Source organism: Saccostrea cucullata, unplaced genomic scaffold, assembly GCF_032062105.1.
Source record: "Saccostrea cucullata isolate Sc308-1 unplaced genomic scaffold, CSIRO_AGI_Scuc_v1 ctg521, whole genome shotgun sequence".
NCBI lineage: Eukaryota > Metazoa > Mollusca > Bivalvia > Ostreida > Ostreidae > Saccostrea > Saccostrea cuccullata.
The window spans coordinates 139,643-167,619 of NW_026920616.1; the positions used below are offsets into that span (position 1 = coordinate 139,643).

The 27,977-nt window shown below is 32.9% G+C and overlaps 1 protein-coding gene and 1 long non-coding RNA gene across 3 annotated transcripts; one reads left to right on the forward strand and one right to left on the reverse strand.

Annotated features, from left to right (window-relative positions):
• Window positions 1-138: 138 nt before the first annotated feature.
• LOC134254371 (choline transporter-like protein 2) lies at window positions 139-27,877 on the reverse strand. Of its 2 annotated transcripts, XM_062736903.1 has the most exons (24): window positions 27,471-27,877; window positions 24,555-24,659; window positions 23,990-24,038; window positions 16,948-17,021; window positions 16,583-16,664; window positions 15,863-15,950; window positions 14,116-14,247; window positions 13,385-13,451; window positions 11,744-11,882; window positions 10,423-10,506; window positions 9,265-9,377; window positions 8,771-8,902; window positions 7,513-7,612; window positions 7,043-7,135; window positions 6,780-6,882; window positions 6,632-6,681; window positions 6,338-6,514; window positions 3,676-3,804; window positions 3,513-3,582; window positions 3,313-3,386; window positions 3,130-3,200; window positions 2,818-2,909; window positions 1,124-1,208; window positions 139-889 (listed from the first exon to the last, which is right to left on the reverse strand). In XM_062736903.1, exons 1-24 carry the CDS (start codon window positions 27,541-27,543, stop codon window positions 762-764), a joined length of 2,310 nt encoding a protein of 769 aa, XP_062592887.1. In that variant the 5' UTR covers window positions 27,544-27,877; the 3' UTR covers window positions 139-761. The 2 variants fall into 2 exon arrangements, with proteins under 2 accessions (XP_062592887.1, XP_062592894.1); XM_062736910.1 differs by lacking the exon at window positions 24,555-24,659 and having other exon boundaries at window positions 140-889; window positions 27,471-27,876.
• On the forward strand, window positions 7,044-10,511 carry LOC134254384 (uncharacterized). Its single transcript, XR_009989309.1, has 3 exons — window positions 7,044-7,111; window positions 9,238-9,386; window positions 10,390-10,511. It is a non-coding gene; the product is annotated as an uncharacterized LOC134254384 (long non-coding RNA).
• Window positions 27,878-27,977: the final 100 nt, after the last annotated feature.

A 27,977-nucleotide genomic window follows, 5' to 3' on the forward strand; every position in this document is an offset into this window, starting at 1 on the left:
CATACATGCAGTTTCTCATGGGAGTGGTTTGTCTATTTTGCATATTTTAAAACATATATACTTAGTGTTTAATTGAAAAAAAATCACACAAATTGAGACAATTCTAAAAAAAAAAATCATTGGTTATTTCTGCATAATGTAAAGAGAAAAATGGGACCTAATAAGAATATCAAAAATGGATAGTTTTGGATAAATGAATGTCACTTTTTATTAATATAAAAGGGGAAGAATGATAAAAATCAGTGAAATGAAAAATAAAACAAAAATGGATATGTCAAATATCAATATCACAGATAATATAAGCATCCATGCTCTAAGCACATACAGCCAAAATAATTATCACTGAATAATTTTACATTAGATATGTATCAGTACTAATTTTAGTACATACATGTACAAATGTACTACTTTTTCAGCATGATTTACCATGAAGTTAAAAAATAAACAACACTTTCTTTGATTGTCTATGAAATATCCCTGAAATTATGTCACAACTCTGTAATTTTACTTTGAACAAATGATGCATCTAGAGTAACTTGGTAGCTAATTAGGATCAATCAAAAATTTTGACATATTGTGATTCAAATGGTCACTAAGCATATCTCTATACAAGCAGTTTCAACCCCAGTTAGGTACCGTATCTACATCACCCCAAACTGTGTTGTGACTGCATAATAACATCCATTAATAATCTCAAATAACAAGAACAACATAATGTCAACAATCACTGACAATGAGGGGGGCAGGAAAGGAGGGGGGCCCTAGCAACACCCACAGCATTTCTTTTTCTCCCCTGGTTTGAGGTTCTTCTTTCCCAGAATGTTCATCAGACCTTTACTCATGAAGTAAGGCTTCTCTGCAGATCCATCATTCATTTCTAGGTCTTCCACTGTAAAACAACCAAAGAATAACTGCTTATACAAAGCAAATCGAATGTCTGTGGATGACCCAACTGTTGAAAATGTTATAGCCAATATGACAAGGGAGAAATTCAAATTGGAACTTTTCTGTACCCTGACTGAAGGTTTTAACAATTAAACGACATTTTACCTTTGAGGATCCCATAATTAACTTTTGATTGTAAATATAGATCATTAAAATCATTTTCCATTTTGATACTCACAGAAACACAGGAAGAGCGTGTCTACAGCCATCTCATACACACTGAAGAAACAGCAGCATATGACAAAGGTGCCAATGATTACAAGCTGTAATATACAGGAAAAGGAAAATAGTTTATTTTAATACTTAACAAGAGGCCCATGGGCCACATTACTCACCTGAGCACTAAGGGTAGGAAAAAGTAGAAAATGGCTTTTTATTGTAAAGTTTAAATCCAAAAGTAGTCCAATGACCAATCATGGATTTGCTATTTTTTAGAAAATGATTTTTAAAGAATTTTCCTATATATATCTTTAAAAACTTTGGTTGGCCATTTTGGCCCCGCCCTACCCTTGGGGGTCATGATTTGTTCAAATTTGAATCTACACTACTTTAGCATGCTTCCATATAAATATGATGAATTATGGCTTTGTCATTCTTGAGAAGATGTTTAAAGAATTTTCCTATATATTTCTATGTAAAAGTTTGGTCGGCCATTTTGGCCCCGCCCTACCCCGGGGGGTCATGATTTGAACAAACTTGAAACTACACTACCTAAGCATGCTTCCATACATATATGATGAATTATGGCTTTGTCATTCTTGAGAAGAAGATTTTTAAAGAATTTTCCTATATATTTCTATGTAAAACTTTGGTCGACCATTTTGGCCCCGCTCTACCCCCAGGGGTCAGGATTTGAACAAACTTGAATCTACACTACCTGAACATGCTTCCATATAAATATGATGAATTATGGCTTTGACATTCTTGAGAAGAAGATTTTTAAAGAATTTTCCTATATATTTCTATGTAAAACTTTGGTCGGCCATTTTGGCCCCGCCCTACCCCGGGGGGTCATGATTTGAACAAACTTGAATCTACAATACCTGAGCATGCTTCCATATAAATATGATGAATTATGGCTTTGTCATTCTTGGGAAGAAGATTTTTAAAGAATTTTCCTATATATTTCTATGTAAAACTTTGGTCGGCCATTTTGGCCCCACCCTACCCCGGGGGGACATGATTTGAACAAACTTGAATCTACAATACCTGAACATGCTCCCATATAAATATGATGAATTATGGCTTTGTCATTCTTGAGAAGAAGATTTTTAAAGAATTTTCCTATATATTTCTATGTAAAAGTTTGGTCGGCCATTTTGGCCCCGCCCTACCCCCGGGGGTAATGATTTGAACAAACTTGAATCTACACTACCTGAGGATGTATCCCCATAAGTTTCATCTTTCCTGGCACAGTGGTTCTTGAGAAGAAGATTTTTAAAATATGCCACTAAATTTTCATTAATTCCCAATTATCTCCCCTTGAATGAGGGCGTGGCCCTTCATTTGAACAAACTTGAATCCCCTTTACCCAAGGATACTTTGTGGCAAGTTTGGTTGAAATTGGCCCAGCGGTTCTTGAGAAGAAGTCGAAAATGTGAAAAGTTTACAGACAGACAGACGGACGCCGGACAAAATGTGATCAGAAAAGCTCACTTGAGCCTTCGGCTCAGGTGAGCTAAAAACCATCATAATAAATGTTATAGCAACCAAAGTTGAAATGTTAATGATAAGGCCAAAAGTATGCTGATGAAAATGAAGATGATTTTGACAAGAAACCATAATGATGATTATGAAATGAAATGATGTGATGAAAGAAGGAAGAAGAAACTTTTCTGCTAGAAAAAAATAAACTCTATATTGTATACTTACAATTACAGGTGTGATATAATAATTTAGTTCTGTTGGAACATACTCGGAAAAGTATGTAATTTTTCCTTGGAACCAGTAGTATGCAGCCACACCTAAAGGAAAAGAATTGATGGAGCAAGTTTATGGAAGACAGCCAAATAATCAGCAATGGCTAATCAATGTATTTTAAATAAAGAAAAAATTATCCCTGGTAACTGTAAAAATACCTCATGTGATTGAAGTCTGATGCAAAGGTTACACCCTCCCCCAATTCAAAGTTACATTTTCATGTCATCATTTTGTTACTGAGGTGTATATTAAGACAGTTCTTACCTACAGATGCTGTTACTAGTAGTTTACTAAGGAACAAAACATAATCTGTTATTTTGTCCAACACAACCACCCTGAAATCAAAATAGAACGTCAATGATGTCATCTGGTGATGGTAATTTCTATTTTAAGCTGCTTTTATCTTTATGTGATATTCCAGAATCTATACATAGTGTTCTTCCATACCTTACAATATTTCGTAGAATGAGGAAAAAGGCATCTTTGGCAGATGTGCAGAAATTTTTGCCATACACTGCAATCTGTCAAAAGAAATTTATTAATAATGCTTGACTGATATCAAGATGCCTTGAAAAACTTGATAAAATCAATATTATAAAAATTTTAAAAACAAGCAAGTGTATCCAAAAAAAAAATTTCATTCATACCAAAATGTAGGCATTTCTGTTTAAAAATCTCATGAATTTCTCTAGACACCAGAAACAACACTTCAGGATCCTGTAAAGAAAAAGAAATGAACAACCAGTTAATATACTTATTTAAATTGTCTTTCTGTTCAAAATAAATATGACAATTTTAAAAGTTACTTACTTTAAAAGGAATTTTGCTATTGCATTTTCAGAGCCTTTAAGCTTATGGTCCAAATACTCTAGCCCAACCCTTATCATCTGGATTATGGCTATAATTAAAGATCCAAATGCCAAGGATCCAAAATGGTACCTGAAACAAAAATCACCCTGATCATTCACTTAAGGTAGGATTCTTCTCACATTTCTTGTATTTAAAAATTAATGAAATTTTCACAGAATCAAGAGGACAATATCACTAAGTGATGGTATCAGTGAGATTAAATTTGACCGTCTAAAATTACTGGCAAGGTCAGGTCAAGGTCATTACCTTTTTCCTGGACATTAAGAATAAAAAATTACTGTTTCCAATCATGCGATCCCTACTTGTAATTCAAAAGATTGAATTTTTTTCTTTTTTGAAGCATTTAAAAGCCAATATAGTTCTAGTATGTGTGAAAAATCTTATTTATTTGATATATTTTGAAACTTTTGTCCCTTATTATTCATTTAACTTACATTTGAAAATTTCATCTACCGGGGGTAGTCTCTGATTGCATAAAAATAATAACTAAATTCAATGTTCTGTAATAATTTTGAGAGGCAGAAAAGAAGATATTTTCATACGCCACCATTCTGCCAAAAATATAGTCCCTGCTAGTTTTCAAACGCAGTTTACCATTTCTATTTAAAGTTGTACAATTGTGATGAGGAAAGAAAAATATGGTCTTTTAAATCTCTTACATCTAAATATAGAACACATATCAACAAATGTACCGTAATTTATGGAATATAGGTCGATACTTTTTTTCTCAGAACTGCTGGGGTCGCCCAATATACAGAATTCGACCTATTTAAGGCTCAAGTTTACGAAAAATGCCCCTAATCAGTAAAATTTACGTCAATTTCAAAGCAAATTTGTGTCACTTTCGTAAATTTTTTGATTATTTTTCGCAAAAAAAATTAATGCCCCGGTAAACAATAAAATATTTATTCTATAGCTTTCTTACAAAATAAATTCCATTAATTATCCGTTGATGACAAAGGAAAACAACATGTGCTTCATCTATTAAATAATTCCTCAAAGTATTGTCCATTAACATCATGCGTTATCCATCTTGTGAAGTTAGGAAGTCACGACCGTGTACTAAAAGTAAAACCGCAACCGTATCAAAATTTTAAATACGGAAATTTTTCACGATCACAACTGTAGTGTTTTTACCATTTATTAGTAGCAATAAATTGAAATAGTATATTAGATAGTTTTTATTGTCTTATGTTTATTTAAATGTATAATGAGTGAAATAATTTGTTGCCATTCAATTCCTAAATTTAATTACCTAAAAAAAAAAAACGCTATTCATTACTGTTTTTTTTTTTTATTTTAATTAATTATAATACCGGTAAAACAAACTTATCTTGAATATACCGATACAAAGATTGGCTTCTAACAGAATTATAATTGTCTGACAGATAAAGGGATTTACACTGTGTACGCAAAGGTGTTTAACACCTGTGTTAGTTTAAATGCCTGCGGGGCATGATTAAGAAACCCACGTGCCGTTATAGGGTATTAGTGTTACACAGCATTGAACAAACAAAGCCGTGAAATTCATGTTGACAGTCAAATTGTGAATGTACTCTCAATTAAATTTATAAATTAAACTTATAGAGTGTTAATATGATTTCAATTCTTTCCTGTTGCTTGATATATACATTCTATGGTCATTTGCGTGTTTTAGCAAATCCCTGGAGAAGAAAAATAAAAATGGCGGACATCGAAGTAATTGTCGTCCACCGGTAAATAATGTCTGAATAAAATTTATTAGGAATGTGTCCAAGTTGTTCTGAAATCGGAATTACTATTCTTTGGTCTTGGGTATTTCCCGAATTATAGCTGTAAAAGAATAACGCATTTATGTGTTATTTATGCCTCTGATTTAACAACAGTGTGAAACTACGAAGGCATTGAACAGGCAAGTTGGAGAAAAATAAGAAGTAACACAATTCAAAGAAGTTTTAACTACATTTTTTAAAAACTTTATTTAAATCCTGTACTCATTAAAATACCTGTTTATTTTTCTTGATACGTTCATGTCACAGAATAACCCCGGTAATTTTAGGGGTTTACCTGTTCTGATACGTTGTATCTGCGTAAGAATCTTTAGAAAACGGGAAACAAAGCCTTGTCCTATATAGTAAGTTCGTCCTATCTTAGGATTTTTCAAAAATTAAGGCTGAAAATGAGCCTTTCGACCTATATACCCCATCGACCTAAAATCCCGAAATTAAGGTACTTTGAATACTCTATCTAGACAGAAACCAGAGAAGAATCCTACCTTAATGTATTATTGGCAGAATGTTACAAAAGTTAAAAGCTGAAAGCCTTTGATTTGTTAATACTGTGGTTTCATTAATTTTTGTTGGCATCAATTTTCATGGCTTTTGTAAAACAGACGTTTTCGAGGATACGTAATTTCGTGGACAAAAGCATTGCCTATACAAATGAATAACATATTTCTTAATTCAATGAATATTTAAATTCGTGGATCTGCTCAACAACGAAATCCTCGAAAATTGGTGCTCAACGAATATTAATGAAACCACAGTAATCTGAAAAATATTTTCCAGATCTTAAAATAATTTTCTCCAAAAGTAATACAGCTCTGCATTTACATGTAACTAACCTGAATGTCCTCCACAGCGAGGCAGACAGAGGGAATGCTGGGATATCTTTCGGCTTCTGAAATGCCCAGTAATACGAGGCAAATGCACCCGCCAACACCATCTGTCCCATAGCAACCACAAAGTTCATAGTCCAGAAAAACATAAACAGCATGAAAACCTGCATCGTCACTATATACCTGAAAAGAAGGAGGTACACAATTATTGAGGATATTGCTTTTCAATTATTCTGGTTTAAAATTCTCAGAAAAATAGTGAATGAATCAGCATTATATATACATCCAAATTATACTCACTCTGTTCCACCATATTTCACAAAATCACAATAGGAACCTTGAGTTGTACCCTGTAACACAAATGCGTAAAATTTTAAAATATACATTTGAGAATACGATCTAAATGTCTCCAGCCATAGAAAGAGGTTGGGTAAAATGGAGAACTTACATCAGGTTCACACGGGATCCTGGAGAGATAGTAGTTAATGCCGTCATCTGTAGTGTTGGTGCCATTGGTGTAGTACTTCTGGTCTCCAATAGAAGCAATGTATCTTGTATGGGGTTAAGAAATTTCTTCATGTAGAAACAATCTTGTTTCATTTCAGAATCTATACTTTCAATAATTGGACTTATAAAACATCAACCAAAAAGACAACTCTACACGGTGTTTACTTAAATTTCAGATTAGCCTATTAGTCATTAAAAGGATACACAGAGCTGAAGCCAAAATATCCCACAACAATAAGCTGAAGGAAGAATGGAAAAACTGGCCATATTAAAGTAAAGATCATGTTCCCAATGGCTCTGAAAAATTGAAAAATATGTTAACTTTAATCATTTGAAAGTTGAGTCAGTCATCCATGATTAAAACATCAATTTAATTAAACTAATAGATACAGGCTTTTTTTTGTTAAAAACAAACTTTAAAATCTAAAAATAAAGTAGTGAATTCACCATCTACATGAAGTAATAATCTGTTTCAAAAATGATTAAAGCAGAAAATATCTGGAAAAGTGGGAAATTTTGTTTGATTCCTCCAAAACATTGGATGGATTTACAGAGTTATGCCTCTTCTCTACATTAATTCTAATATTAAAGTAATTCAAAATGAACAAACAAATTATTCTTTTCAAAAGAAACAGTTTTTGAATCTGCTTTTCTAAATTCTGTATTCAACATACCTGCTCCCCTCTTTGATGAGTTCAATAGCGATACAAATTCTATTTAGGAGGAAAATCAGCAGCAGAACAAATATGGACAAAAATGTGGCAGTTCCACAAGCTGAAAATAATATTTACCAGAAGTTAGTGACTAGTCAAAGAACTAACAGTTTCACAAAGATAAGAAAAACTGAAAAAAAAGCGATTAAAGTTCTTTGGAGAACAAAAATTGTAATACAATGTATTCTACATGCAAGATACCGTAAATCTGGAAATTTTACTGTAGATAAATTTTTAGCAAATTTGCGCGTACATTGCATTCGCAAAAATATTTTTCTTAAAAATAAATCAACATGTGAAGAATTTTTTTCTGAGAACTCGTGTCGTTTTTTTAACTCAGTGAATAGGCGTCAGTAAGCACTGGTCATTTTTAAAAGAAACCTGTTTACACTAGTCTACTATATAACTACAAGTTAATTACCCATGCGTGTAAATTGCCCTCATTATATGCAATATCGTCCGATGATTTGACAAGCACTGAGGTGGTATGCCAGTTTTTAATTATTTTCATCAATTAATTTGCCAATAAAGAGAGAACTGTCATTTTATCTAACCGTGTATCAACATGGGCGATAACTCAATCTCAGTGCATTTACTACAAAGTTCCAAATGTAAACGCGGCGTGTAAATTTTAGGTGAGAAAAAACCAAACGTTGAGAAAATTAGTTATACCGGTATTTTTTCTTCATTTGGATTATACTTCAGGTTAAAAGGCATACACAACCTCTAAAGTGTTTGTTATAATTGATTAAGAAATTATTTTCAGTGCAAATCCTTTTGCATTTTCATCAAAATTGTTTCTGAGCGATTTTGCAATATCTTGCCACGTTGCGAGTATATTGGTGGTATTCTTACTAGGCATATTATTTGAAACATAACCTGATATGAAAATCTTCAGTGATTTTTATTTTTAGCACCAGTGACAATTCGCAAAAATTTGAAGCGTAAGAATTAATCATCAACTTTTTGACCCAAATAAAAAAATAAATCGACGTAAAAATTTCCAGATTTATGGTAATCAGTAAAACAAACATTTAGCAAATAGCCAGGGATTAACGATTTAGATTCCTAATAACAGTAATTTGTTTATATCAGTAATGTTCATAATACATTTTTAAAACTAAAAGAAATGTATCCACTTCACTCTAAGCATGACTTCAGTATAAGCATGTTTGGTGTATCCATGTTTTACTGTACATTGTTATAAATTTATCCATACCGAATGCCAGCCAGGTTTCCTTGAGCTGTAAGTAGTAACTGAAGTTCAGTGCAAAAGCCTCGGAGTATCCCCACTCTCCCGTCACATTCTTGGTTTTCAGATCAAAGTACTGGGTATAACTGTAGTAACAGGCTACAAAGAGAAAGATCAGAGTTAAAAATTCTGTCTTAAAAAATATCCTGAAAGCCATGGAATCAGAATGCAACAAAATACATGCAATAGAAAGGGATTACAGATTTCTAGACACAGTGTAAAGAAAATGTCAGCTATCTTTAATTAAAAAATATTTAAATAATTGAACATTTCATGTCCCTGCTTTCTGTTTTTCTGACAGCATTTATTATTATACTAAAAAGAAAAATATTGGTGAGACTATTCATTACATTTTGCAAATACCAGTACAAGTAATATTGTACTTATAAGTACAAGTAATGCCTAATTTTGTTTTTTTTTCTCTTTTTTTTCAGGGTTTAATTTTGGTATTCATAACTCACCATAAGACAGAACTGCTAGTACCCCAAAGATGGTGAACCAGACAATTATACCAGTCAACCATCGCATCAGGACAATCCAAATAAAACATACCACCATGGCAGCCCCCAAAAACCTGAAAGAGGTGAACACAATTGTGTAATATACCGTATATCAGGTTTTTTCCGCGTCATGTTTTTTCCGCGAATCAGAACCTAAATCAGTATATTAAATTTACGCGAATCAAATTTTCACTATTTCAAAGTCCCAGTGATTATATTATTAACAATTGTTTAACCCTATGAAGGAACTGGATGTAAAATGTAAAATCATTAAGCTTGAGTTACTTCATACGGGTGAGAAATAGATCGATCGACCTTCACCTCGTCAATTTCGGAAGACCCACTCAGATAATTACACACCTGTGTTGCGTACTAACTAGGACCTATCAAAACCACAGATATTACTTTTTAAAGATTCAAACAATCATAGGTCATTTACTGTTCCAAACTGACTAGCAGCTCAGACATAATTAGTTTAATAGCTTCTTGCAAGGAACGTGACCCATATAATTAGCTAGCTTGTCAACTAGTAAACAAACAATAAGGGCTTATACCTACAGTATTACCGGTATCTTGCGCTTGTCCTCTGATCCCGCTATTTCTACCCTCTACGATATAAGCATTAAGAAATAAATTTACTACAAGAAGAAAACTTTGTATTAAATTTACGCTGATTTTCCGCGATTCAGAACTCGTCGCGAACAAAGCGGAAATTGGATACACGCGGAAAAATCCTGATATACGGTACATTTTATTAATGTTCTTGTAAATATTTTTTATCTTTCACTTCCACCCAAAGAGCATTAAATACCCATTAGCTTGCTTGGTCACAAATGAAATGAGTTGTTCTAACAAATTGATTCTTAAGGAGTAACCCTTTAATACATGAAACTTAAAAAAAAATGGCTTCCATAATATATAAATTTTTCATGATAATACTGGGGTATTTGTCCCCAAAAGTGCTCCATACATGTACAATGAGCTAAATTTTGCATGAATTTCATTTTTTATCTCCATGCATCAACTTAACTCTGTTTTCATAACAGAGATCATCATCTGTAATATTTCATTCCGTTGCTCTGTCAGATTCATCCAGAGGAGTGCTGTAAATGTACTCACACTAACAGTAGCCACCACGAGGCCACCACATCCTTGTAAATTCTCTCCACCACCTCACTAGCAGACATGAACTGAGCCAGCCAACTGAAGGATAAAACAGTATATGACTTATTTCAATCATTGAAACCACAGGCCTTTAGATCGCTTAGAAAAAAATTGAGGTGTTGAAAAAAAATAAAGGTACTGAACTCTTACACTGGGTACCTAATTTCGCTAATAAAATATTTTTTATTCTAATGCTTTAAAATTCTACTTTCTATTTAAATCTATTCATAGATAAACATTCTTCAATTCTACCAAAGCTCATTCTGAAATTCCATATATTTCTTGAGATATTCTGAAATCAATTTCAAAAATGACCTACTTTCTTTTACTCGACATTAGCTTGGGCCCCTGGTCATTCACATGTAAACAGACGGTGTTTGAAGTGCGGCGAAGAGTTGCAGAGTATTTTCAAAATCTTTCAACAATTTAAAGTTGATTTCTTACTCCAGTTTGTAACGTTAAGTCCGTAATGATATTCCTCTCGCAAAAAATTAATTTAAAAACGTCTACATCAACAACTACCGCCATGTTGATTATGAAAGTAAATGAAGCCATGGTAGAACGAATTTTTCCCGGAATGCATTATATACCTTTCGATTTTCAAAACAATTAGACCGCTAAAATGTTGTTTATGACTTAGTTACACCACCAGAAAAACCTTGTAAAGCTTGAATGCAAATGAGCAAATATTCTAGAACAATTTCCGGGGAAAACCACCTCCCACTTTATAATTAGTGAAGGAACTGAGCCATTGTCAATTTGGGAATTGATTTCAGAATATCTCGAGAAGTATAAGGAATTACGGAATGAACTTTGGTAGTAATGAAGATTGTTTATATTTGAATAGATATGGATAGAAAGTAAAATTGTAAAGCATTTGATTTATAAGAATTTTATTGGCGAAAGTAGGTACCCCATGAACAGAGTTCCATACCTTTATTTTTTTTCAATCATTGAAACAAACTAATAAATGCTTGATTTTACTTCACTGTTTGACAAAACCATACTTTCTTCATGAGTGAGTATAAGTATTGCTAAGCTTGCCTCATCCAAGAGGAACTTAAATAATACAAACTTATAACAAAGAGTCAGGGATGGACAATTTTTTTTTGTTATAAGCGTAATTCGTTATATCCATCAAGTTCAAAAGGGGATAATAAAGTCATGGAGAATAATAATCACTTCATTGTAAACATCAATTAAGCATGTTTGCTATAAAAATGTTTTACTGTTAATACATACTAGCTCAGTCAACTTATGAGATTCCTTCACTTACTAGCTGGCCTCGTTCATGGCATTTCCAGTGATTCCTTCCCCGTCTGTGTTGGTCAGATTGTAGCTTGTACCAGTTACAACAAGGTTCTGGGCCCAGTCTGTTATCTCCAGGAAAAAAGAGGGGATACAGCGGCCAACCACTGAAAATTACAACAATTTACATTCACTTCATTCTATGGAGATTCAATATAATGTAGCATCAAAAGTGGATGCTAATTAATTCTTCTTTAAAATTTCATTTTGAAATGACATGAAAACAAAATTATACCAGGGCCACTGGAAGACTTCTGAAAAGAAAGGGGTGCAGGGGAAGCCTGGAAAGAACGTGAGAGGTGCAAGCTAGGAGTTTTATTTTATAAAGTGAGTAGCATTTTGGGTGGTTTCTGTGCATTCTGAGTCATTTTTCAAATGAACGAATGTTGTGGTTTACATGACCTTTACAAGGTTATTTCATTCATATGAGACTTCACCATAGACTGGTTAAGAACTTTACTTGAAATTCAGGGTAATTTTTAGCCAAAAAGGGGAAATGTAATTGCAACCCACTCTCCCTCTCTTACTCTCAAAAGTGCAGCTCCATACACTACTCTGACTTTGATTGGTATCATTGAGTTTGGCATATATCTTTGGCGTGCAAAACTGAATTACAATTGATAACAGATAACTATGGGGCGCTGTTTTGGTATTTACTGCCAAAAAGTGATATCACCTATTCGAATAGGTGATATCACCTACTGGAAATGAATAGGTGATATCACCTATTTGTGCTGAATAGGTGATATCACCTATTCGAATAAGTGATATCACCTATTCAATTTGAATTGGTGATACCAATGGAACCAAGAAAATTCGAACTACCCAGTTTTCATGCGTTTTTCCAATTTTTCTTTAAAAGTTTACTTGATAGATAAGTGAAATAAATTAATTTGTGAGCAAAACAAACTACAATTTCTGTAAGGATTGATTAAAATTAAATGCAAAGTCTCCTAGAATGAAGAGTTATAAAACGAAAGTGAAAGTAAATAAGATTTAGCCACCCAGGGAGCTGTTGTTATTTCATAAATAATTTGAATAGGTGATATCACCTATTTGAAAAAGTGATATCACCTATTTGTGCTGAATAAGTGATATCACCTATTCGAATAGGTGATATCACTTATTCGAATAGGTGATATCACCTATTCAATTTGAATAGGTGATATCACTCATTCGAATAGGTGATATCACCTTTTCAATTTGAATAGGTGATATAACTTATTCGAATAGGTGATATCACCTATTCGAATAAGTGATATCATCTATTCGAAAAAGTGATATCACCTATTCAAATCAAATAGGTGATATCACCTATTCGAATAGGTGATATCACTTTTTGTGATATCACCTATTCTGTCACCTATTCAAAATCTGAATAGGTGATATCACCTATTCGAATAGGTGATATCACTTTTTGGCTGTAAATACCAAAACGGCGCCCCATAGATAACAGTGACTCCCCACTATTTATAGACAACCTGTCCATTTAAGGTTCTAACCTTGATCAGATTAGACAAACCGTTTTTGCTACTATCAAAACTGCATGCTGATGATAGATCATTTTTGAATTATTTTTAAGGCATTGAAACCTTAAATCTAATCTTACCTGGAGTTGATTTGACATAATAGGGGGCACAAGCTTCTGAGGTTACCAGATTACTGACAGAGCTGGCCTGAAATCATGAAAATTACAAACTTCAGTTCAGCGAGATTCTACCAATCGGTATGGCCTCTCATTAATTCAATTTTGCCTCTAAATTACAGTGTAAGATTTATTCTTATTGTTATTGGATGAATTCAAAATAAAGTGAATTCAACTGTCAAGAGAAAGAAATCTCTTTTTACACAAATTTTTAAACAAGAGGTCCATGGGCCACAATGCTCACATTAGTAATGTTAATCATGCTGTTCTTAACCAGATTTTCCTCTCATTATACTTGATGTGGCCCATCCTATGCCCCACAGGTTATGATTTGGACAATTTAGAATCTACACTACTCCAGGATACTTTCCCATAGCTTTATTGGCCCCATGGTTCTTGAGAAGAAGATTTTTCCTATACATTTCAATGTAAAACTCCCTGGATTCACAATAGGATTACAAATATCCTTATTGTGGCCTAACCCTACACCTGGGGGGTCATGATTTGAAATAGAATCGACACTACCAAGCGAGCTAAAAAATTGTTAAATATTTCCAAGTGTGGTTCCAGAATACAGTACAAAATAATGTTAAACCAATAATATTTATTTTTGCTGCACATGCAACCTAAGATCTGCTCTTTTATTATTCTGCAATGCATTGATCAGATAAGAGTTTTAATGTGCTGCCACTTACCGCAATAGTATCAGTTCCTCCTTTACAGATCATGTCTGTAGCTCTGTCTGTGTCAGTTTTAGTTCCAGCTGTCTCTAGTGCCTCCTGATATAAATAGTACCAGTATGTCGAGGGGCAGGTCTTCACACACACCTGTAAATGGACCTCAATTAGAGAACTTGTATATCATCAAAGAAATATACTTAATATAAGCTTAAATATTTGAAATTCTATTTTAAAATGATCTGATGTTCAGTACTTGAGATATTGATAAGTTTTAAAACAATTTCTTGTTAACTTTCTTTAAAGACAAATATAATTCAAACACTTTCACACAAATGGGTGCCTGCATGAAATTCAATATATATTTTTGGGCTTATTAATATGGATGTAAATAATGCACAAATTTATTATAAGATTAAACATTCTTTTTTAAGAATTTATTGATGTGTGAACTCATGCCTTTTACTCACAAACTGAAGCACCTTTATGTAAAGTTTGTGAGTAAATGAAGGCATGAGTTTACACATCGATAAATTCTGAAAAAAGAACGTTTAATTCCTATAATTCCCATTACGAATTTTAAAAATTATTAAAATTATTTCACTTTGAGGCCTCCATATTATCCGTTATTATTGTACCACGTAGGAATACTTATATGCTGTGAAGAAACGTAATCGAGGTGAATATCGATAAAATTCAACTAAAATTGTCGAAACAATCAATAAATAAAAACTCATTGAATGTTGTTTAAGTCAACAAATATCGTAAATAAGAGTATACTCCAGAATAAATCGTCCTTTACCATGGCCATGTTGACATTAACGACAACGCTTGAAGAGCGAAAGTTGCAGACCGAGGATGCCCTCTGTTTACTCTGGTTTGTTCAAAGATTGAGGAAGAATATAGGCCTAGGATGTAAAAATATGAATTTGATGCTTATAAGGCAAGAGTCTTAGGTACGTTTCTTTTCCCTATCATGTACAAAGATACCAAATGAGCTCATTTGCTTCGTATTAGATCGAACGTCGAGCGATTTTTAAATTTCACACTCGTGATCCGACGGTGACATAAACACAATATTATCGTCTTTCGGTCCTGTTTGTCAACAGTTTTGTTTATTTAATTTCAAGTTTCGTGTAATCATTATTAAGCTAAAACAACCCCCCTAGGGCCTAGTCTTAACTGTTTTCATTGTTTTACAACAGCCTAGAAGCTTCGTCAAGAGAGTGGTTCTGATTGAAAAATTTATTGATGTGTAAACTTTTTCTTGAAGTTGCTCTCGTCCAATCAAAACACAGGAAATCAATAAATAAGGTTGAGATTTGACTTATAAAATATTAAGAATTTTTGGTAAATGTTCTCTTAATGACTTATGTTCCACTTCTACCTTTTTGTTGTCTTTTTAAAACAACTTTTCATCAATTCATAATAATTACAATGTATTGTGAAATTTTAAATGAAATTATTAATTTAATGTGTATGTGATTCAAAACTTATTTGTTTAATCATTTAATCAAAAAAAATGTTTTTAATCTTATGGCCATGCAAATTCTATTAAAAAGTTTGTAAAATCCATCATTAACCTAAACCATTGTTGATTTTAATGGTAATTAATTAAGATTGATTGATTATATATAAGTTTAAAGTCACATTCGAGAATTTTTCACTCTTGTGGAGATGCTGGGAATTAAGAGGTTAATGTCAAAATATCTGAAATCAATATAATAATAAAATATCAAATAAAGAACAGAAAAACCAATAGTACCTGTGGTGTAGAACATCCTGTGATGATGACTGCAGATCCTGACTTGGCACATTGTAACATGTCAAAGTACACCAAATAGGGCTTGTCTCTGAGAGGAGAAAGAAAAGTTAATATGGTACATTGTAAGATGTCAAAGTACACCAAATAGGGCTTGTCTTGAGAATTAAAATAGAGAAATCAAGGTTAATTTGACACATTGTAACATGTCAAAGTACACCAAATAGGGCTTGTCTCTGAGAGGAGAAAGAAAAGGTTAATATGGTACATTGTAAGATGTCAAAGTACACCAAATAGGGCTTGTCACTGAGAGGAGAAAGAAAAGGTTAATATGTCACATTGTAACATGTCAAAGTACACCAAATAGGGCTTGTCTCTGAGGAAATAGAGAAAACAAAGTTAATGTGACACATTGTAACATATCAAAGTACTCCAAATAGGGCTTGTCACTGAGAGGAGAAAGAAAAGGTTAATATGTCACATTGTAACATGTCAAAGTACTCCAAATAGGGCTTGTCTCTGAGAAAAGAAAGTATAAAACAAAACTAATTCCCATGATTTTCTTGATATTGACATAGCACTCACACTTGTGTATGATATACAGAAAATAAAATTTTATAGTACTGATTACAGTCTGTGATGTTTTTGATATCACTGATCTATAGGCATCATATTCAGTATTGGACATGTATGTGTTCACTTTATTCATGATGTATAACTCACGTATATCCAGAATCATATCCACATATATTTCCTGTAGAGTCTGTAGGATACAGGAGTTTATAGGGATTTCCTCTGGCATATCCTACAATTCACAGAGGAAAATCATGTCATTATACATCCAATTACTAGGCATTTGAAAAAAAAAAATGTACTTTTTTTTCCTGGAAAGAGAGATGTTTGACTCATTCAGGCTCATGATAAAAAAATAAACAGGAACATTTAATATAAGTTTGTAAGCCAGGTAGTATATTATGTCACCTAGAAAATTGATGAGATTTCATATAACATTCTGTTAATTCATATGTACTTCATTTATAAAAATTTGAAATTAAATTTTTATTTGCTGTATAACATATATTTCCTACCTATTGCAGAACACACAAACATCCCAGCAAGGAAAATCAGAAATAACAAGCAGCAAATGATATCTGTACATGATCTGTAAAATAAATTAACATTGGTGAAAAAGAGTTGTTTCTCTTTACACAGTCAAACATATTTTTGAGATCAAGATATCTGCAGCTATTATAGGTGTAAATTTAATCCATTTAAATGCATGTCACTAATGGGAATCTGAAATATTTTCTACATAGCTGAGCTTTTTAATCAATATCCCATTTAAAGTCCAGTCAGTAATTCCCTATCATATCAAAGGGGTTTTTCTGCTTACAAAAATCATTTCCAATAAATACGAAAACTTGAAAGCAATTCAGTTTCAATCTGACACCTATATGGGCTAAAAACAACAACAGTTGATTTAAATGTAAAGTTAAAATGTCCCATGGAAACTTAATCAAACGCTTACTGTAATATTAAAGTACACAAGTACCTGTGCCCTGTGGACAGGACCCCCCACCCCCACCCCCTCCTAAAAATCTTTGTTCACATAATATACTAGAAAAGGTTAGGAAATGCATTAAGGTAAAACGAGATGGAGAGAAATAATAAAGTATTACAATAAACCATGGAATAAAACATGACACAGAGTGTTACATTCTACATGACACCTAGTGCATGGTGTTAATGCTGGAAGGGGGGGTGGGGGGGGGTGGGGGTAATGGGGTCCTGTCCATCATTTGTTGTGTCTTGTGTGGTAGGTCTGAAAGAAATTTTACCCAGTCCCCTATACATTCCCTTTTAATTACAAACAATTTCATACAAAAAATAAATTTATACTAAATATACACATGTACCAGTGCATTTTTAAAGCAATTGCAATCCAATACGCAAGTTTCGAGATTATCTCCCTTTTTGCGCTCTTTCGTTGAGGAGGGGAGTTTTGTTGCCACGTAAACAAACAGCCGGGACAGATATTCATAAATTGGATATATCGCATTATCGATATACTGGTTTATCGTAAATATATATAATTGTCAAGATGCATTCTTCAACTCGAAAATATCCCATTTAATGTAAAGGTGTCATTTTTTAAGGCAAAAAAATCAGAACAAAAAGAATATATCAGAGGACGTGAGACTTTTCAGACGAGGAAAGAGATATGTGGACATCTAAGAAATATACACATGCATCTGAACATTGTATGTCGGCAATCTAAATGACACATTGATTACTTTCCTTATTATAACTTAAAAAACCACTAACTTTTTAGAAAATGTTTGTACAATCAAGAAAATCTTTTACTTTTTATAAAGACCACAATGTTTATTTTAGTTTCAAGTACCCTATAATTGCAAGTAGATTTGTAATTTTACACAGCTTGATAAAATCATAAAATGCATCACTGCTTAACATTATTATCTTTCTATAACATTAAATAATTATTAAAAGCCATAAACATCGCTCATTTATTTATGCACGTTTGTATACAGAAACAATTACCTGTCCCACCTTCATGCTGAAATGGATACTTTCTGCGCCTCTATCGTAGGAGAGTTACAATCTCGAAACTCGCGTATTATTTTAAATCATTACCAATTTTTTTTTTTTACTTGAAGTACAGAGTACAGAGTATCATAATCTTCAAACTCAATGAAAAAATACTCTAGCTGCTTAAGTCTGATGATCCTCTTTCAAATCTGTGAGAAAATGTCAATAACTTTATAAATGCTTAATCCTACACTTTAAAACTTCTTTTCATAAAACTTTTTTATTGTATTATATATATTTAAGACATGTTTAATCAGAATATCATATCAGTTTTGTTGTATAAATCCCACATTTTTGTAGGTCTTCCGTAGGTCTTCTCTAGGTCTTCAATTACCTGTAGGCCTTCAATTAGGTATTCCCTCCTAAAGTGCATGGCAAATGGCCACCACCCTTATCAAAGAATTGTGTCAAGTACATGTATTATTAAAAGTGGTTCATAATTTGGTTTCTCTAGCCATGCTTTCAAATTGAAGAGCTGGCTTCAGCAGTTTTTCTGAATGGTTACAAAAATTTAATTGGATCCAAAAAATGATGTTCCTGCTATCAAGTTTTCACGGTAATGCACCCACACATCTAATAAACTTCAAGTAAAATTTCTTGCTAACTGTGGTAGTTAGAGCTGTGTTATAATGTACTTAGTATTTTAGAGGTCATAAGGATTATTTCTGAATCCAAGTTGTAAACGTTCAAATGTTGCCAGTACTTTAAACAAAGGGCTCATGGGCCTTCACAGTCACCTGAGTATAAAACAACAATCCATAGAGGATCTATAGAGTATAAAATAAACTGATAAACTGTTGCCCAAAAGCAAGAGAAATATAGGATGAGCAGGATCATCAAAATAATGTCTAATTCAGTAACAACTTAAAAATTCAGAATAATTAGTCTAGTCTTCATTAACAGTTCATAAATTAACTACCAATTAGATTTTTTGCTACAAGATTTATTTGTATATTGGCACCACCTACCCCTGGGGATCATGATTTGAACAATCTCGAAACTACTCTACTGTATACCTTTTTTCATTTACAAAAATTTCATTTTTGTGGATCGAATGATGCAAGACAGTATGCTGGAGAAAATTTCATTCATATGTGTATTAGAATTCTAAAAGATTATATATAGCATTAACAACAAATACTGGATATTCTGTCTCACTAATAAAGAGTCTGTGTCTATGTCACAAATGTAATATTTAATGATCTATAGTACAGTGTACCTGCAGATATTTCTGTATTTAAATGAATACCTGGTATCACAAAATGACACAGACTTAGCCCCCCCCCCCCCCACTTTTTTTCTTATATAGACATAGATAGACATAGTATAGGCAATCAACATTGCGGTGTAGGTTTAGCCCCCCCCCCCCCCTTTCTACAGACACATTGCAGTATAAGTCAAAAAAGGGGAAATTAGTAGTGTTTGAGAAAAAAATGATACTGTAAGAAGTTCGAAATTACATTCAGTGGTAAAAGACCTGCTAAATAAGAGATACATGTACAAGATGGATGGACATACAGTTTGACAAATGGACAGACAGTCACTCTATCAATATGCTCTCCTTGCCTTTCAAGTGGAGGGTATAAAAATAAATGAAAATGCTACTACGATATTTTTTTTTAATTAAATGGCCCTAAATGGCCTTTTCTCTTGACTTCTTGATTTACATATTAAATGGTCCCATTATTTAGGACAAGTGGGGCCATTAAGCCAACCAATTGTACATATATGTTCAAATTGTCTTTCCTTAGAGGCACTGTTGCATCTCCCACATGTATATCTATTTGGTTTTGAAAGGTAAGATGTTTGTGGTTTCCCTTTGCATAAAAAATGTAAAGATTAGGCTATCTAAATTTAATTCCCTGGTTCTCAGGCCATTAATTTTCTCCAAAACAGATGCAAGAGGGAGGCATTTTGTTTATCATTTTATTGGCAATAAAGTAGATGAGGTAGGTATTTTTTAATTTTCAAATTTTCTTTAACATAAAGATAATTTTTTTAATCACAGATATACTTTCCATTTCTGCTTTATCCATTGCTTAACAGCGTGTAAACATCGTAGGTAATGTCCTCAAATGTATTTTCAAATGAAGGTGGCAGAGGATAGTTTTTTTTGCAATCAAAACGTTTGACTGACGGTTTACTTAATATTGAGCTGCTTTTAAAATGTGCATTGAAAAATTTTAAATTCCCTCTACATGTAATAATAGTATGATGTAGTCCCTTGAGAAATTTGAAGCTTTTAGGAATAAAACATGTACAACTTACACAATGAGCCCTAAAGATTCTCAAAATTTTATGTGAATCAAGCCTATTTTCACTATTTCGCCGCAGCCGCATCTGCTTCCAGGCCCGTGCGCCTGACCTAAGCTACCACACAAATTGCAGAATAACATTTGTACATACCAATGAACAGCAAGAGATATGGGCTCAACCACCTCGTTTTCAAGCTACAATTCATCCTGTTAACCCACCCCGCTTTTCTGGTGAAATACCGGTAGAGCGAGTTTTGAGCTTAGTTTCGTATTTCTAGTCCATATCCCATATACAGTAGTAGTGACACTAAAGTGTCATATTTCAATAAAATACACAAGGCCACCAATTCCCTCCAAATGCACCCATAAAATATTCTAGCTATAAAATTACCTATAATATGCATTCAAACCTCAGGTTTCTCTATTTTTTCTATTTTTTGACCGGTACTTTATTCGAAACTATCCTCTGCCACCTTTAACTTTCAAAGTTTGTCTTGCAATTAACAAACCTTGCTCAATTCAGAAAGAACATGCAATTCTGAGTAAAAATATACCAAATATGTTTTGATTCATTGAAAAATAAAAAAGTTATGGCCAAATAAGAGACCTCACCAATTCTCGGTCAACCACCTTAACCCCATATTGTTTGTTCCACATAAAACAAAAGCAATTCTTACAACTCCAAATGATCAATACACCATCAAAAAAGTGTTAAATGGTAATTTTAATCTATTTCAAATACAGTTATATGTAAAAAGTCAAATATAAAGTGCACATCTTGGTGAAATGTACTCACATGTACCACATACTCCCCTATTTTTCATGTTCTGTGAAATTCCATTTTATCTCTTTTTCACTTGGTTTTATATACCTATAACTCTTTTGCAAAGTTAAAACCCCTTTCAACTTTCAAGATATTTTCATGATATATGAAAACCCCTCTTGCATCACATGCTTGTCCAGGAAATGGCAGTTCAACACCCTACCCCTGCAGCCATTTCTTCAGTGTAATGTAAATGCACTGTAAAAATCTGTTTCTCCTAGCTGAATTTTTTCTAAGTGTCTGATATTCACTTTTAACAGTTATGAGTAATCAAATACATACATTTCATTCTCCTGAAAACTAAAAGTGATTATTCTGTCCATCCTGGGCAATTGTGGGCAGATTATATGGGCCTAGCAGAATTCAATAATTACATGAAAATGCACATTTTATTGATATTACTTCATTAAATATGCAATATAAACTCCTTGTTTTGTTATTATTCAAAGAAAAATAGTCCTTTTATAGCAAACCATTGAAAAATTTAGATTCTGTCACATTTAAATATAGATAAATTAAAAATTAAAAAGGGGGGGGGGGCATATTTCATGAAAATCATAAATAAAAGAATAGGTTAAATTTGGAAAAAAAAAGCAAAAAAAAGTTTTTTTTAATATATATGGTTAGGTTTAGTGACATTTAGGTATGACTGATTTTTATTTTCAAAATATTTATATTTAGTAATTTAGGTGGAAAAAATGGCAAATTTATGTAATTTCAGTGATATCGCACTAATTAATACACTTAAATTCTAATTACATTTAATTAATTAAAGCAAGACATGATTTTAATTACGACAATACCCAAAGTATCAAATTCAAACAATTAATTTATTCTCTGGCAAAAAATGCCTAAATCTTATATGATTTATTATGCTGATGGTTCAAAGTCATTACCCCCCTTGCTTTTTAGTGAATATACCCAGCTGTACAGATTTTAAATAACAGAAACAAAGTATTTTTTTAAATTGACATACATGAATAAACCCTTTTGTATAAAAATCAGACTAAAATTCACATTTCTAAAAATTGATGCATTCTTGAAGGTGGCAGAGGATAGTTTTTTTTGCAATACGTTTGACTGACGGTTTACTTAATATTGAGCTGCTTTTAAAATGTGCATTGAAAAATTTTAAATTCCCTCTACATGTAATAATAGTATGATGTAGTCCCTTGAGAAATTTGAAGCTTTTAGGAATAAAACATGTACAACTTACACAATGAGCCCTAAAGATGGCGCAGGGACAATCTCAAAATTTTATGTGAATCAAGCCTATTTTCACTATTTCGCCGCAGCCGCATCTGCTTCCAGGCCCGTGCGCCTGACCTAAGCTACCACACAAATTGCAGAATAACATTTGTACATACCAATGAACAGCAAGAGATATGGGCTTCGTTTTCAAGCTACAATTCATCCTATGAACCCACCCCGCTTTTCTGGTGAAATACCGGAAGAGTGACTTCTGATCTTAGTTTCGTATTTCTAGTTCATATCCCATATACAGCAGTAGTGACACTAAAGTGTCATATTTCAATAAAATACACAAGGCCACCAATTCCCTCCAAATGCACCCATAAAATATTCTAGCTATAAAATTACCTATAATATGCATTCAAACCTCAGGTTTCTCTATTTTTTCTATTTTTTGACCGGTACTTTATTCGAAACTATCCTCTGCCACCTGAAGTAGCCAAAATCTCATTGTAAATGGCTACCGGAAGTGATATTTGAATACTAAACTATGAAACGAATGAGGTCGAAATTTTTTTTCCCGGATTGGTCTCCGCAAAACCAACTTTTTATTTTATCAAAAATACAATAAAATCGGCAATGCGGCTACCTCAAAACGGATGCGCGCGGGCCTGAGAACCAAGGTTTCAATTTTATATGGCCTTACAAACAGTGACTGAACTCAGTAAATCTGTATACAAACAATATACATAAATTAATACATATCTATGAATAGGTCACAAAACATGGACCCCCTGGAATTTTCATATGTAGGATTTTGTCTTTTTATATACTTAAATCAGTGTCATTTTAAGCATTAATGGCTTAGGTAGCTAAAAGCTAGTACGTCTAGCTTTGCAATGTCTCTAATAGACTGTTTTTGCTTTCTCATTTTGAGGATTTTAATTCAGCATCTAATATTTGAGTAAGAAAATTGATTCCTTATCGATTTACTGTGGTCTATTTTTATCATTTATAGAGTGAAGGATCCCTGGGGTTTTATTTACTTTATTTTCAAAGTAAATAATTATGGAAAATCCTTAATTCTTTGTTTATACAAGATAGGTTTTACAAGATATATGATCACATATGACATCTTTGGTGCAGCCTTAAACTTAATTCTAAATCTGCCTGAAAACCAAGACACACTTTAAGCCGTTAATTATAATAATAATCATACCTGTACATTTATCTTGATCAAATAAACCTTACCTGTTTTTAATTGGTCCATTAAAGGTTGGATCATATTTCCGGGGATCACCTGAAGATAAAAGCATATTTTATAATCATTCATGTTAAATGGCAATTCATTTGATTTTTCTTTTACTGTACAACATAGTTTTCTTTTTTTCTAATATTGCCAAAAATTTTTTCACCATAAGACTCAAGTACATTATTAAATGAATTAAGGAACAAATGCATACACTTAATAGGAGACAAATGTCTGCATGGTGTATATAAATGTGCATGCACTTGAACTATGTTTTAATTGATTAACTTCTTATATATTTTTTAAATAAAACCGAAACATCCAAATGTTATGATATACTATCTGTCATGCCTGTGTAAGATGAGCAATTGAATACTTCAAAATACAAGATGTAGAAAGGATAATATATTGATTTACAATAGAATGACATTGTGAAGGCAAACAAAATTATCAGTTAACAAAAGAGAAGAGATATACAGTATGTGCAGTGTTTCCATATGAATGAAGATTTACAATTCATGGGTATATACATAGACAGAATTACAATTCTACAGATCGTATTGATACCCGTGTATTCCGAGACATTTTTGGAGGCTTTTTTGTCCTTTTTGCCTTTGCTCTTGTTGGCTCCAGATAGACCTTTCACTTGTTCCTGGAGCTCAATTTGTTTGTCTTTTACAAAAAGTAAATAAATTTTGAATCTTCATTGAAGTACGGCAATTACAATCCATTCACAAATTCTGCTTTTCTTGAAAAAGTAAAAAATCGAACAGAGGTTGAACTAGCAATGTTGCACTAGTTCCAGAACTCTTAGAAGATTTTCAAAATGGTAAGAAAGCAAATGCATGGTTAATCTAGGTATTGGTGTGGTCAAACTTTTTATAAAAGGAGGATCTAGCTGATCTTGATTCTTATCCAATAAAAGTTGGAAGTACATGTATGTACGATTGGGCATTTCTTTAATAGCTCATAAATGCCTGGTGTGTTTTGCAAAAAATCTGAATTATGACTAAAACAAAATTTTTCTCATTCCCCAGAGTATCTAAGCTGTAAGTAGGAAAGCAATTTTTTTTTTTTTAAATCTTATATTTCTATTACACTAATTAAGTCACTTCAAATAGATACATCTTTTAAACATAAAATTACAGAAATGTTTAATTTTCATCAACAACTGTTTGTGAAAAAGGGCCAGTGAATCCAAACAGCTAAGTGGGGATGGAAACATTGACAATTAAAAAAGCCAAAAAAAAGGGGGGTTCACTTAGGCCAAAATAAAAAATACCTTTGTTTCCCCTAACGCGACCGACCCAATTAAATCGCACCGACTGAAAAGATTTTTGAAATAAGAAGATTCAATTATTTTTTTTATTGTTAACTAAGTTTCATAAAATACAATTTCATCAAAATCAGTTTTTAGCAGAACGGCCGACATTGTTCTACTGTCATTTGTTGAAGAAAATGGCGCCAAGGTGTGATTACTGAGAAAAAGTTATTAATAAAACAACGGCGACGTCTCAATCTTATTACTTTAGCTAACTAGAATTCTTCACTCTTGAAACAATTTGATAATAAAATTTACCATGACTAATTAAGAGTGTGTGTCTTGCCTCTCCATGTGAGTGAATAAATTTTCGAAAGGGTCGGTAAACAACAAACAAACCTGTCTGTTGAATTTAAGGTACGTAATACATGGTACATGTAAGTCCCGCCTAATGAACACATCATTCAATTTCACTACATTTTATTTAATTTGAGTTTTGATCTAATAACCAGTTCATCTATGTTCCTATGTTTACTATATGCCATTACGGAACCATAGGAGTTGTTGTAAATATGTCTGCATATTCATCCTGATAAATATAATTCAGATTTTCTCTCTTTAATGCCTTTATTTATGGGTTAAACTTCGTGACTATGACATTGTATATACATGTACCATATTTATCATTTGTAGATTCAGTTTGAGTCAATTAAATATTGTTTAAATACTCTTTACAAATAGTTTTGAAATCATGATTCAGCAGAGCTTCCTGAGACGCCCAGTGTATTTTTCTTTAATTACGCCCTCGAAGATTGGTTGTTTCTTTGCTTTTGATCCCTTCGAGATTTGTTTGGACGACATTTGAACAATTCCCCATTGCTCAAATTTACTCAGCACTTTTTTGCCATTAAGCATTTTTGAGCCAGCATCTTTTGCGAGACTGGACATAAGTTTTTATGGTCCCTTTTGAAAGACTGTTTTCAACGTTCCTTATTGGTATTTGGACCTGCGACTTAAAATTAGACATTTACTTCTTAACTCTAAAGCAAAATGCTCTGGAAACACTGCAAATCTGACAAAAAGTACATTGATTGTGTATAAACTGGGGGCTGATGGAAGGTTTGAAAAAATATACTCGGATGTCCAGTCTTTGCATATTTGAGAATCTTATCTGTATCTATTCAGTCTATATAAATGTACTCTAACGTGAGATATCTCACAAGTTCAAATATAAATAACAGTTGTAAATTAATTAATCATCAATTTTCCTTTAACATGTTTAAACAGCATATGTTTGATACCTAGCATTTTGTTCCCAAATCGCTTTCTTTTGTACTTTTCTTACTTAAAGTTTTATCTATTAAATTTTAGAACGTATTGTCAAAACTGCTGTCATAAAATAAAATTGTTTACCTACCTACCGACCCACATTGAGAATTCAGGGTCGGGTTAGGGGAAACAAAGATATTTTTAATTTCGGCCTTACAAGACTCTATTGATGTTGAGGTGGGTGGGGTATGGGTTAGTATGGGAGAGGTATGTTCAATGTGCACAATTTATAAATCCATCATTATGTAGGAAAATACCCTTTCCTCACATCTACCACTGCTGACTTCATGTAATACTTGTACTCCATGACTTTATGAATAAGTAGTACATTAGGTATATATACATGACGTGTATATTATGTCAGTGGTGGATTAAGTTTAAGATTTACAACATGAACAATTAACACAAGGTATTGCAACAACAACAACCCCCCCCCCCCCCCCTCTCATTACATAGGCTAAATCATGATTAAATTTTCTGAAGAAATGGGCGTGGACAATATTTTATTTCAGTTAGTCATCTGTATTCTTCTACAACTCAACTTTGACTTGGTAAATGATTTTTGTGCGAATTTCTCCTTAAACGATCAACTGAAATTGTATTGAATATTGACTGTGCTTGCGTGGATATTTACTATGGGCTGCAATTCAACCGTAAATTCACCTGGTCAATAATTTTATAGACCTGCATTGATAACCACCGGGTTCGATATAGTGGCGCTCAAAACACCCTGCCTGTTTTACAAGTACAGCACATGAACTCCCACTTTCTCCAAGTTCCCATTAAGAGATTTTGAAATTTAAATTCACTGAACCGTACATCATGCCAAAAAACACAATATCATTCTTCACCGATAATGAAAGTCCAAATATAGAAGGCTTAGAAAATCTTACCCATATATTCTTTCTTTTCATCTGAAGATTTTTCGTTATCCGACGATTTCTCATCTCCAACTTTCGCTCCCATTTTGCCCGCAAAATGGTCACTTTAGATCCAGGAAATATCAATAAACTATTTACAAAAACGAGATTCTTGTTTACAGACGACCCAAAAGAGGTATATGGGTAGAATTTAATCCCCTTTAAACCGAAATTGACGACAATGCGCCTTTACATGCCACGTGACAGCGGGGGTTTCTCATTCATTGGCAACAGCGTCAACAAAAGGTGTTCTGATCACGATTTTAGTAGTTCCTGCATTTCATTTTAACTGTCGGGTTCTTTTTATTTTTTAAACAGATCAATTAACGATAATTAAACGAAGTGGTCATCGTTGACTTAACATTTTCGTCCTTTAAATGGACGGAGCTTACTGTGTACGGATATACGAATAGGATGTGGCGATGAATGCATTTCCTGCTGACGAAATGTTACATTGAACCCAAATGTGTTTTTATTTCA